We start from the raw sequence: 13132 nt of genomic DNA on the forward strand, positions 1-13132 counted from the left end.
TCAGGGAGTGCTTCTAGACAGTAAGCAGATAATGGCTTTTACATTTCAAGACTCACGGAACGTCTGACAAAAAAAAAAAAAAAAAAAAAAGGCAGCTTTTTGAAACCCGAACTTTAAAAGTCACCAGGGGGAAACGCACACAGGCGAACATGCGCGCATTCACACACATGGACCACGGCTGGACGGCTCTCATCCCTGACACAGCTTGCATGAGGAGACCTTCAGGAGAGATGCAGGAATGGGAAATACAGGATGGGGCGGGGATGCACTTCCAACCATCAACGCCTCTCATCTCAAGGTTCTTGGTGCAAGCTTGGAGAGAGCAGCCTGAGACTGAGAGGAGATGGGAAGATGCCCACGGGGTGCGCTTTTACTGCGAGGCTACCAAGTGTGTATTTCTGGCCAGAAGACCGTGCGATGAAAGAAGGAGTGAAGGGAGCCATGGGATGAACTGTGTGGTGTCCCACAGCCAGGAATTCTATACCTCAGGAAAAGAATGTATATATAGCTTTGGTCTGAGCACAGACCTCGCTCCCAAAACCATTCCCAGAGAGATGAGTGAAATAATGTTCATGAAATATTCCTCAAAAGGCCGTGTGTGCTAGGGAGTTGGTCCTCAGGTGGTGGTGTTATTCTGGGAAGTTCTGGAAACTTCAGGAAGACATACCTAGCTGGTTGCTGGAGGCAGAGCTTTAGGGGATCCCCTGGTTCTTCCCATACCCCTTCTCCTGTTTATCATGAAGAACGTTCCCCTGTGGCAAGCTCTGGCCACCACCACGGCCTGTACAAATGTGCGGGGCCAGGTGACCGTGACCTGAACTCTCTGAGACTGGGAGCTCTTTCTGCCCTTTGCCGACTTTTGTCAGAAATTCAGTTAAAGTGATGAGAACATCTGCAAATACAAGCAGCTCCTTCCGCACCCGCTAGAGAGTGCCATGCACAGAAACTCCAGCAACTGTCTCCGTAAAGGACGCTCATCATAATGGTGTGTCGTCGTCCAGAGCGTATTCAGTGTCTGAACGTGTTCTTTAGGAGATTCCAACAGGTAATTCTTCGTGGAGAAAAGGAAAAGTCCTCGTCCACAAACACAGTTTTCCCAACATGCAAATTATGAATATGAACGGCAATTCTTGTGCTCTTTCTCCGTCTTAGACGCAGTAGCGACCGGTTCCAAAGCACTGCCTGGATCATTTTCAGTGGGAGGCTTCTGATTTCTTAGTCTTTGACAGTAGACAAGGTGGCCAGTACTACCTTTAAGCATTTGAGGCAGCGAATAACAACCAAGACAATGCACCTGGCCCTGTTTGTAGCATACACCAAATTGGAAGGTCGTCCAATCAGTTACGCATGTGGACAGCAGGGCAAGCTACCATCTAAGAAACCTGTAGCATGCGTGAGGGGTGAGTCAGCAATCTTTGTTCTAAATTCAGAGTGTTCTAAGGCCCTAAGAGAAACATTTACGTATTTGTGAGAGAAAGACGCCGTAGGACCGTCTTTGATTCTTTCCCCAGCTTGTAGGGAATATGACCCATGCGGGTAAGAGAGCGGCTCGAAGAACGATGGGACAGCAGCCTCTCCAGGGAACCCCAGCTTCACGTTCCACTGCCCACCTGAAGTCTTCCCGGGTGAGACTCCAGCCTTGGCATCTGGAGAGGCTCTGGCCATGTCTGGCCAGCATCTGGTCCTCCCTCCTTATCCTCTGCCCTGGAGAACAGCACTGTCTTCCCCGTGCTCACTGTGCCAGTCTGGGGAGGGAAGCGGAGGTTCAGCCTCTCTTGGCTCTCACCGCGAACCACCAGCAGGTCTTGGTGCAGGGGTGGAGGATCCCAGCCTCTGGAGCAGGCCACATGTGGGCTTCGCCCCTTTATGTCTGCTGCCCTGGTGTGTATGGCGGATGCCTGGGTATTGCTGAGCCCGTGCTGCTGTCCTCACCCCCCGCCCCCATACATTGTGTTCTATTAAACACAGCAGTGGAGAGGTTGTTCTATGTCCTATTCCTTTCTTGAAAGCCTTCGATGATTTCCCAATATTCTGAATATAAAATACAAAGGCTTGAGGGCAGGGAAATAGCTCAGTGGTAGAACATTTGTCTACCATGTGCCATGCACTGGGTTCAATATCCACTACTGCAATGATGATGATGATGATGATGATGATGATGATGGTAAATTAAAAAAGAAATCCCCAAATCTCTACTCTCAAGGACCCTCAAGGTCCCGAGCTCACCAAGCCTGCTGCAGCTCTCTGTTGTCACCTGACATTACCGGCTTCCTGGCCCCCCACATTTCTGCAGTAGCTTCCAGTTCTTCAAATATGTGGAGTATTTTCTCATCTAGTAGCTCTGGGTCTCTTGCCAGCTTATCTTCCCCGGGTTCTAACCCTAACCCTAACCCATCTACACTACACTAGGTCTTGTCATAGTCTGCCTGTCTTCTTGCCTTCAGCGCGCTTATCACAAATGTGAGTGACTTCATACTTCTCAGAAGCCACCAGGGCAGCCTTAACCAGTCTCCTGCCTGGGCCACTCCTGCTTCCCCATGGCCTGGGGACACACAGAAGCAGACACCCGATGGATGGATGGATGGATGGATGGATGGATGGATGGATGGATGGATGGATGGCAATGAAAGACTGAACAACAGACGTAATGGAAAAGCAAAGGCAGACATGAACGAAGACTAGGAGCCTAAAGGGAACTGAATACTATACCAACTGAGGGTTAAGGGAGAGTGAATACTGTATATACTATAGAGTGAATATATAAATATGTATATATTCACACACACACACCTGCACCCCCTCCTCCGCTTCAGATATAAAACCACAGAGCAGTAACCGACACCCCACCCAAAAAGAGTTTATCCATTTCCCCAGCCTCCTCACAACCTTGCCGGGCCTCCTGTCAAGCTCACACCAGCCTGTGAGGTGGGAGGGGCTTGACTTGGCAAGGCCAGGAGCTCCTTCCGCCGGGCCCCCCTTTCAGGAGTGTGTCACCCTAGCCTCCATGGACTGAATTTCTCGTAGTGTTCAAACGCAAACGAATTCCGCGTCAAGCCCGGGAGCCCTGCCATCCAAGCCCGTGCTGCTGCTACTCTGATCTAGCTCTTGTGGTTTGGAGCTTAGGAAAAATTAAAAGACTTTAACAATAGGCTCCTAAAACGGTTTAGATCCTTAAACCATATCCGCGTTTTAGAGCTTGTGTGAAAATATCCACAAAGGGGGGGCACATGTAGCCACTTACTCAGATTTGTTGAGAGCCAGGCTGGTCCAATAGGCTTCGATGGGGGCGCTCACCACAGCATCAAAGAGGACTTCTTGGATCAATTCTTTGTCACCTATTGGGAGGAACAGAAGACAAGAAGGCTCTGGCTAGGCCCCCAAGAAGGGCACCATAGAGGTCCATGGGCCTGGTTTGTGGGGTCAACAGGCTATGCTCTTATAAAGGGTGTTGTTTCCTGAGTTAACTTCCCACTGGCTGAAAATATAAGACAGTGGATACCTGTAACACTAGTATCACCCCTGGGCCCCAGGCAATGGGACTAGACAGTATCAGGCAGAAAGGGTCGGGTCTCCCACACTTGAGTTTTCTGCTCTGCTCTCTCCTCTGAGTTCATGCCGGGGCCAGCAGGCTGAGTCCTAATTTTGGAGGCGGGAAGCCTGAACTCCTGGCAAAGCTGCCTCCGACCCTCACTTGTTCAGCACTCTGCACTCAGCAGAGTATGGGAACGGGAGGCCACACTGGTGATTATGGGAATTCATAGTATGTGATTTATTCCATTTAAGACTTTTCTTTGCTTTAATGGAGGATAGCTGCCTATCCAAAAGGCTACTGGGCAGAGCACTGTAGAAGAGGCTGGGGGCATGAGATCATGCGTCTAAGAGAGGCTTCTGAGAGGCGGGGAGGCCAGTGCTCAGTTCACCTGAGAGCGGAAAGGCTGAAAATGAACACTGTAAACACTCCACACATCATCAGAAAGACGATGAATAGGTTGAGATGTGATTATATAGCAGAGTCCCGTGGGTCGGGCAAGCAAACTCAATGGAGATAAATGAGCCACACAAACAAACTTCATAAGTCTGAAGAACAAAAGCGAGCTGTGCATGCATCTGCACATTACACTGTTGTACGCAGTAATTCATAGGATGTATCCGTATGCATACATCCTGAGCGTCTCTTAATTTAAATGTCTGATACAAAAACATCTCATATTCCAGACTCTGGGTATTTTATAATTTTTGACATGTGTACTGAGATGTGGGGCTAGGACATGGGTGTAAACACAAAATTCATTTTTTCACATATACCTCAAATATAAAAAATCTGCATATAATTGCAAACAACATTTTAAGGTGATTTTGCCAATAAAATAAGTGAATTTTCAGCCGTGTATCGTATCACTATTGTTGCTTAAACATTTTTCAGATTGAGGATTTGGGAGTTTTGGATGAGGGACTGTAAATTCTGTGTGTGTATATATATATATATATATATGTGTGTGTGTGTGTGTGTATAAGCTGTATATATAAACTATATATATATATATGTATAGTTTAATATATAAGATAATGAAAAGAGTTCCACGCACTGTCCATGGAAACCTACTTAACCAGTAACAACATGAGGATGATAAACGAACACAGGGAAGTCATCCTTTGAAGGACGGAGAGGGGACAGGGCACGGATACACAAAGGCTTCGGGACTAACTCTGGTGTTTCTTCCTTAAAGAGACTCAACGCGCCGCAACTACTAAGAAGCTAAGGGCTGACTAAAATAAACCAAACTCAGGGCTGAAAGGTGGCTCTGCAGTTAAGACCACTCGCTGCTCGCATGAAGGTTCTGGGCTTTATTCCGAGCACCCACATTGTGCCCCACAGCCACCTTGCAGTTCCAGGGTCAGGGCAGCCAGTGCTCTCTTCTGGCCTCTGTAGACACCAGATACTCAGGTGGTACATGTTGGTATGCACGCGGGCTAAACACGCATACACACAAAAATGTTTGTTCTTAAGACAAGCTTAATTTAAAAATGCATTTTCATAGTGTCTCCATGCTTGAGATACGTCTTTTGATATAGTAATTAACAAGTTCAAAGAAAGGAAAATTGGGCTCATCTGTTGCCCATCTGATCCTTTTCCCACCAGAGGATAACCCCAGAAGCAAATCCAGCCCAGGAAAACTGTCAGTGCGCAGCTGGAGAGTCTCCGCACACCTCTGCTGGGATTGCTCTGATTATTCTAGAAGACACCGCATGTCAAGCAGGTTTCCCATTACTGAAGGGGTGCAGGTGCCACGGTTCTTCTTGGTGACCCCCTCTGTTCAAGTTGCAGCTACTGAAACTATCTAGTCACGGGGAGGGTCTATTCAGGCCTCAGGGGAACCTCCAGAACTCCTGCCCATCAGTGGGGCGGGGTCTACTAGGCCGCAGTCAGCAGCCATTTGGTTGTCACGGAGCATTTCCAAGGGACATTGGCAAGCACAGACTAAAAGGCAACAGATGCTGGTGGCAACTTCGACTCTTAAGAGTACCACAGACCTAGGTTATAAACTTGCACGAGGCAATTCTCTGGCCAGCCTTAGCTCCTCACTGGTAGAAGGGGGACTGGAATATCATCTCCATCTTACCCAGCTGCTTAACTAGATGGCCTGGGAGCACAGGTCCAACGGGATTAAGAATACTGCGGCCATAAGCTACATTACTTGCCATGTTTTGCTACAGGGAGACACTTGACCGGGTAGTACTGACAATCTGCATAACGGCAAAGCTTCTCTTGAAACCTGGGGCTCCTGAATGGCTTCGCAGCCCCCCGGCCCTCCCCAGGCCCCCAGGCATCGTTGGGCGCACACTCACATTGAAGCAGAGGCTCTTTGCCTTTGAGGTAGAGCTTAATAGCTTCCAGTTGAGACAGGTGCCGGTGCTCTGGGTGCAAGTCAGTGTTGCAGTAGGACCTAAGGAATCGACAGGGTCCCAAAAGGGGAAACGCGTGAGTGTTCACAGCTTCCCCCCACCCCCACCCTTTGTATCTGGAGCAGGAAAACCGAGCAAGGGGGCAAACGAAACAGACAGCAACAAATCCGGAGATGGATGAAGGGCCACTGGAGTCTTACCATTCATCTGCCAAGGACACATCGGGATGCTCTAAGTCGTGCAGGCCTGGAAGTCAAGGACAGAGCACTGTTAGGCATCGCTCCTCCTCCTCCTGGAGACCTCAGACCCTCTAGGGCAGCACTGCGAGGGAGGGGGTCCGCAGTAGATATCAGCCCCAGAAGGGATGTGCTGCGGAACAGGGACTCGGGACACATCCGGACCACTCTCCCACCCCGCTGTGGCCAGCACCGCCGCCATATGCCCTCAGTGCCCATCCAGGAGAAATCTCAACCTCATGAGAGTGAAGGGCATGTCTCACAGGGTGGCCGGGAAGACAGATTCTGGAGCTGAACCATTTAACTGAGAACTGAGAGCTGGACCATTTAACTCCTGTGTGGTGCAAGCAGGCTTACTTCTCCATACTTTTCTTCACGCGTAAAACAAGAATGATGTAGACCCTGCCTACGCATGGTTGTGAGGGTGGTGCTACAGGTTGAATTATACCAGACTGTCAATAATACTCCATTAATTTTCAACCAGCAAAGAATTCGAGTAGTTACTAAAGGATTCCAAGTGAGAGTGAGTCATCTGTCCAGAAGAGCAGTTAGGGGAGCTGAGACCTGCATGGAAGCTAGGAGCTTCTTTATATATGTATTTATTTAAATTAGAAGCAATCTTAGTTTACACATCAATCCCAGTTCCCTCTCCCTCCCATCCTTCTATGCCCCCCGCCCCCAGATCCTCCCATCCCATTCCCCATCCACTCTCCAGGAAGAGTGAGGCCTTCCATGGGGGATCATCAAAGTCTGTTATGTCATTTGGGGCAGGACCTAGACCCTCCCCCATGTATTTAGGCTGACAGAGTAACCCTCCATGGGGAATGGACTCCCAAAGTTCATTTATTCACCAGGGATAAATACTGGTTCCACTGCCAGAGGCCCCATAGACTGCCCAGGCCTTCTAACTGAAACCCACATTCAGGTCCTATGCTGGTTCCCCAGCTGGCAGACTGGGGTCCATGAGCTCCCACTTGTTCAGGTCAGCTGTTTCTGTGGGTTTCCCCAGGATGATCTTGACCCCTTTGCTCATCACTCCTCCCTCTCTACAACTGGATTCCAGGAGCTCGGCTCAGTGCTTAGCTGTGGGTCTCTGCTTCTGCTTCCATCAGCTACTGGATGAAGGCGCTAGGTTGGCACTTAAGGCAGTCATCAATCTCATTATAGGGGAAGGGCATTTAAGGCAGCCTCTCCACTGTTGCTTAGATTCTTAGTTAGGGTCATGCTTGGATCTCAGGACACACAGGCACAAGCACGCACACACACACCCGTGCATACACACACACTCTCTCAACCATTTCCTTCCTTGTTTCTTCCCTCCTTCTCTCCCTCTGTCCCTCATTTCCTGCCCTTTTCTCTCCTCCCTTTCTTCAATATTCTTCCTGCGGCAGGAACAAGTGTGTGCTAGACGCTAGGAATGTCCCAATGAACCAGACAACCTGCCTTCCTGTGTGGGCTGTAATTTCAAGTGACAGGAGACACACAGTGATGTTGGAATTTGTACATACAGCACAGCAGTTGATAGCGACAGGGGAGAATGCACAGGAAGGCCAGGAGGGAAGAGATGGGAAGGCTTCAAACAGAGCTTTGCTCCAGGTTCTACCTATGGTGGCCAGGAAAAGCTACTTCTATGCACAGGAGAAAGCAGAGAGGCATATGAAGCATGCCAGCGGCGGCAGGGGGGGGGTTCTCGCTACAAAAGTGACAAGTGCAGAGGCCTTGCTGTGGGCTGTGCCTTCCCAGGGTGCTGAGTTTGGGGTGCAGATTCTGTTCCCGTCTCTCACTGCAAGTTATTCTGCCTGCCTTCAGCTTCGAAACTCTCCCAGGCTCACAGGGGGACTCACAGATGAGACCCAAGGGATGAGCCTCACTCTCATTTCTTGTCTGAGTCCTTGGATACCAAACAAATGGAAAGTTTCTGCAGTCCTTTCCCCTCTGGTTTTGATCCTTCTGAGAAAACCATACTCAGGGAAGCTGAGACTGATAGAATGCTCCCAATGTGTTCAACGATCATTGAATATAACTATATAAAAGAAGCAACATGTCATAGGAGGTCTTGAAGAGACGCGGCATCGGCAAGAAGGCCAGATCAGGTTTCATCCAAACTTCAACACTGTTTTAGGGGTGCTGGGTACTGAATCCAGGGTGTGGTGCCTGAAAGGCCATTGCTCTACCACTGAGCTAAACCCCTAAACCCTCAGAGCCCTGATCTCTTATAATTCTGAGTAAAAACTTTTGCTATGCATCATCTTGGTAGCAGCAGGCATTGACAAAGCATGTGGGGGAACCTCGCTATAGCACGCCCCCCTCCTGGAATATGGCTACCATCCTCAAAGAACTTTCCATTCCAGGAATAGAAGAGAACTATGATTAGGCCAAGGCTCTCACAGATGAGAGCTTTTGGCTAGCAGCCTCAGGGAAAGCAGCTTTCCTGGGCTCTTTTACTCAGGGAGCTGACAGGGCTGAGTCCTTTTATTTACAGAGGACCCACGGAGAGAGGAAGATCTGATCTCATTTGTGTGGATAACCAGACACTCGCCCCCTTGCTAAGTATGCAGACTAATTTCTTGCTTAGTTCTGAATTCTCTCAAGTGATGGCTCAGCCTAACAGCTGCAGAACACACAGGAAGGAGATAGTGACGAGAAAAATGGTCCAAAAGACTGTAATTATGAGCAGGAAGAAAGTCAGTAAAAGAGGAGAGAGTAAAAAATAGACAATGGAAGGAGGGAGAGACCAACCGACAGACAGACAGACAGACATGAGAAGAAAACAAGCTGGAGTCAGGCTAAAGGGACAGATACAAGGGAGGCAAATGGTCCACTAAAGACTTCTGCTCTGACCATGAGTCAATATTGCCATTTCATCTCAAATGGCTTGGCTATGAATTTTATTGCTTCAGGGTCACTGATGCACTCAAAGCTATACAAAGCTCACAAAACTAGAAAATTCTAGAAACTGGAGCATGGCTTTTAAGAATACATCCGTTAGAGTATATCTTGTCCAGGTCACGAGGTTGACTCATGCTCTCTCCCGTGTCTTTGAGAAGAGACACCATGTGTTTGGTGCTCGGATGGGCATGTCCTTGCTTCTGTCCAGTACCTCTATTCTCCCTTCCGCTCTATCAGACATCATGGCTCCTCGTCAGATAAAACCCAGTGCCTGTGAAACACTGCAGACCAATCAGCAGACGGACCTGACCCAAAGGCCAGGCTAAACAAGTGTCTTACTCATTCGCCACACTCACCTAGTTCCAAATGCTCACAGCATTGGAAATGGTGACTGCCTAGGACCCGTGGGCTGTTGGAGACGTAAAGGATAATCTCTGTGACAGCAACTTTGTGCTTTTCAGATTTGGGATGACTAAAGTTCATGGGAGTCACTGTCCACCTGCGCTTTATGAAGATGGGAGATCTCAGAGCTACAGGAGCCTATGTCTGCTTCCCAACCTCTTCCAATCTCTTCAGTAATCACAGTTCCCTTGGATGAAGGACAACACAAAGCCAACTAGGCGGGTGGCTCAACTATGCTGACAGCAAAGGCTTCCAGATCTTTCTTCGCATTGCTTCCCTTTAGACTTGCGTTTTTACATCTGTTTAGTTCTTCCCCTGGTGCTGAACACATGAGGAGAATAAAGGTGGTATAAGATTTCTTTAATTTACCTCCACAACTTTATGGGTAAAGGAATATACCAAAGCCAGCCACTGACTGGAGTTCCCATCATTCAGAGACCCACGCGAGACTGGCAAGAAGAAAAGTGCTAAGAGGGAAATGGTTTGAATCCAGTGCCTGTATCACTAGGCAGACCCTTGAAAGTCACACACAACCTTCAGCTCTCTCAGAGCTGGCTCTGGGCCTTCCTCCCCACACCCAAGGATAAGCCAACCCAAGTTTGTGCCTTACCTTCTTCAATGGTTACATTCCCTCGGAAGAAGTATTTCCCATGGCCCCTGGAGAGCGCCACGCCTAAACTGTGCAGAGAAACAAAACAACCCTTGAAGTCCAGGGTAGTGACTGGAATAGACTTGTGGGCTAGCATTTTTTTTATTTTATTTTATTTTATTTTCCATTTTCACATTTCCATTTCATGTTCTGTAAACAATTTTTTCCAACAGTTTACTTTCAAAAACCTCACTGATTATAGTGGGTGTTGGTTTTTCTTAGGCCCAAGCAGCTGCTTCAAAGTCATTTCTGATTGGAAATGCCAGCGGCAATTGGCTGCTGCTTTGTTTGCAAGATTTGTGGCCAACAGCTTGTCCCTCCAGAAAGCCCTCCACTGGATGTCCTCCCAAGGCCACACACCCTGATCCTTGCTACCACCTTACACACCTCTGCTCTGAACTTAGGCAGAGCCCTAGAAACCCAGAAAAACCAGTCTCTTCTCAGGAGCAAAACTCCGTAGGCCCAAAACACTGAAATGCAGCAGCACGGCCATATGGCTGCCTTGTTATCCTGGTCCTCTCCCTAGTCTAACAGCTTTCCCACATTCTTATTGGCCTGATTTAAATGCCTTTCTGTTTTGGCCTAAAGTGAGAGACTGCTTTAAAAAAAAAACCAAAAAAAAAAAAAAAACCCAGACCCTTCATTTGGCAAAGCCATTTAGTGGCTCATGTGTTCCCTGATTCCCTGGTTCCAAATTGCATCTGGTCACAATCCTTGGCAGTGGGTGACAATGATGCTAGGGATTTGCTTTTCAGATTGATCTATACTGGTTAACTCTCCCTTAACTCTGGAAGATACCAGCTCAGGAGGTAACCCTATTAAATTAAGTTGTTATTGTTTTCTACAAATCACAGAACAACATTGAGTTCACAGTAGCAGGCAACTTTAGAATGTTCCACACACATCTGAAAGCAGGGGCCACAAGGCAAAGTCTACAACAGAGAGACAGCACAAAAGGACATTCAGAAAAGCTGAAACCGAGGCACAGGGTGGGGATGAAATGCCACCTGCAGGGTTACTGGGTCATGAAAATAAAAGGCGAGAAATGGGTCTTAAGAAGCAGCAAGTGGGATGGTGAAGAACCTGGTGACCCTCTGAACTGGTCTCCTCCACCCTCGGTGGGAGCCCCAGAGATTTTTGGGGGGGGGGAGGGCGGGGCATGGAATGTGCAGCTGTGGCAAATGGATGGGCTGTTTGGGGGTGGGCCTGAACCATCTTCCCCCTTCTAGAAGAAAGACAAAGAGCAGCCTGGGCAAAGTCCCTTGCTCACTCTTTCTGGCCTTGGGGCGGGGTGTTTGTTATCCTTAGATGATGAGCTCTGAGAGGCCAGCAGGTTGGGTACCAACACACTGATAGGTGATGGGATGTCCATGACGATGGTCAGCTCTACCTGAAAGGAGTACCCTTGATGTCTGTGTAATAGTAGTCATTTGTCATCACCAAAACCCGTTTCTAGATCAGGGGGGAAAAGTCATAGAGAAAAGAAAACATGGTTAGTCTGATAGATGGTGTTTTTCAGAAACAAATTAAAAAAAATAAAATAAATGGACACACTGTGATATCATTAATAAGAATGCTACATGAAGCTTGTTTGAGATAAGTAAAGACAAGACAGAAATGAGCTCAGCGAAAGGTATTTATTCCAAGGAGAACCTTCAAAGCTAGTTTTTCCGCACTGGCTTGTTTTAATGAAGTGGCAAGAACGTCTGAGAAAAAGGTACCCCTTTGTCCACGGTCTTCTTCACCTCCATGGAGAATTTCCCGGTCTTCCGATTCACCATGGCATTTCGTAACTGGAACAAGAAAAGTGAAATTGGGAATTAGTGCCTCCCTGGGTTTCCATGTCATTGGGTGCTGGGCTCAAAAGTCCCCTGTACAAAGTCCAGAAAGGATTCCCACCAATTCTTCATGCTCCTGAGGACAAGGCTGCACACGGCATGCAGAACTCTGATTTGGGGTGCCCAAGTGGACCTCAACCCCTCTCTTGTTCCTGGACGATGATAAGGGGGTGAGCAAGGACAGATGACTTCCAACTCTGATTTGGGGTACACGAGTGAATCCCTTAGGAGTAGCAACAAGAGAGGCCTCAGGATGTTGATGAGTCCAGGGGTCAGAGAATGAACTCCAGACAATCTGCTAAAACTATCAACAAGCGGGAAATGTCTCTGGGGGACAAGTTGGTTTTCAAAGGGGGGTACCGATTTGTCACAAAGAAATCATTTTTCAAAAGATAATCAAGTTAAAGATGTTTTTCTAAACAGTAGTTTAAAAGATTGGGGGGGCACTGGGGAGACGGTAACTCTTTTTCCACAGCATGAATCAGCTTCAGATGGTCACCCAATTAACAGCCTCGCTGACAAGACAGTGAACAGCGCTGACCCTGGCTCTGAGTTTTGGAGGTCCCATCTTGGAACAGCGAGCCTGGCTCACCTCCCCTCCCCCTGGCTGACCTCATCTAATTACCTGTGGCCTTCCACGAGTTCAGAGGAGGACAGCAGACTGGGTGATGAAGGATGTGCCTTCATGGGCAGCAACGGGACATGACAGGAAAGGCCATTTAATGGGTTAGGAACAAAGGCTGACATGCCAGCCCATTGGGAACTGTTCATTCTCTGTCTGCACTTCGGGATTTGTGTGTGTGTGTGTGTTCTGTCTGCGCTTCAGGATTTGTATTTGTGTGTGTGTGTGTTGTTGTTGTTTGTTTTTAATGTCTTTCCTCCTTTGGAGCCCGATTGAGATCAGGCTGATAGAAAACTGCCGGGCTTGCAGCACCTCAAATCTGATTCCGGGCTGCCTAGATTTGGACTCGCATTCCCGTCTTCTCTGAGAGAGAGTAAAAGCATAATTTTTAGCTGGAGGCATGTATAAAATAAAACATATATTTTACTTTAGATATTTTTTAACAACGCATAATGGGCATTTCTGGAAATATTTTCCCATTTTTAACTTTTGTGGTTTTGGATGGAGAGAGCTGGTCCTAATTAAGTCTACTTTCTAACTTTTAAGAACGGGCTCGATTTATCTTTAACATGGTTTTCATTTTTCCTCTTTC

The 13132-nt window shown here is 47.9% G+C and overlaps 1 protein-coding gene across 1 annotated transcript in view; it reads right to left on the reverse strand.

Moving 5' to 3' along the window:
- The window catches only part of Cacna2d3 (calcium voltage-gated channel auxiliary subunit alpha2delta 3), an 812900-nt gene that overhangs the window by 153049 nt on the left and 646719 nt on the right, over positions 1-13132 (reverse strand). The window contains 6 exon segments of the mRNA XM_040747790.1: positions 3242-3335; positions 5848-5945; positions 6105-6150; positions 10042-10109; positions 11471-11532; positions 11802-11873. Coding sequence (XP_040603724.1) covers positions 3242-3335; positions 5848-5945; positions 6105-6150; positions 10042-10109; positions 11471-11532; positions 11802-11873 — 440 coding nt within the window.

This window comes from Mesocricetus auratus, unplaced genomic scaffold (assembly GCF_017639785.1).
Source record: "Mesocricetus auratus isolate SY011 unplaced genomic scaffold, BCM_Maur_2.0 Super-Scaffold_100006, whole genome shotgun sequence".
Taxonomy (NCBI): domain Eukaryota; kingdom Metazoa; phylum Chordata; class Mammalia; order Rodentia; family Cricetidae; genus Mesocricetus; species Mesocricetus auratus.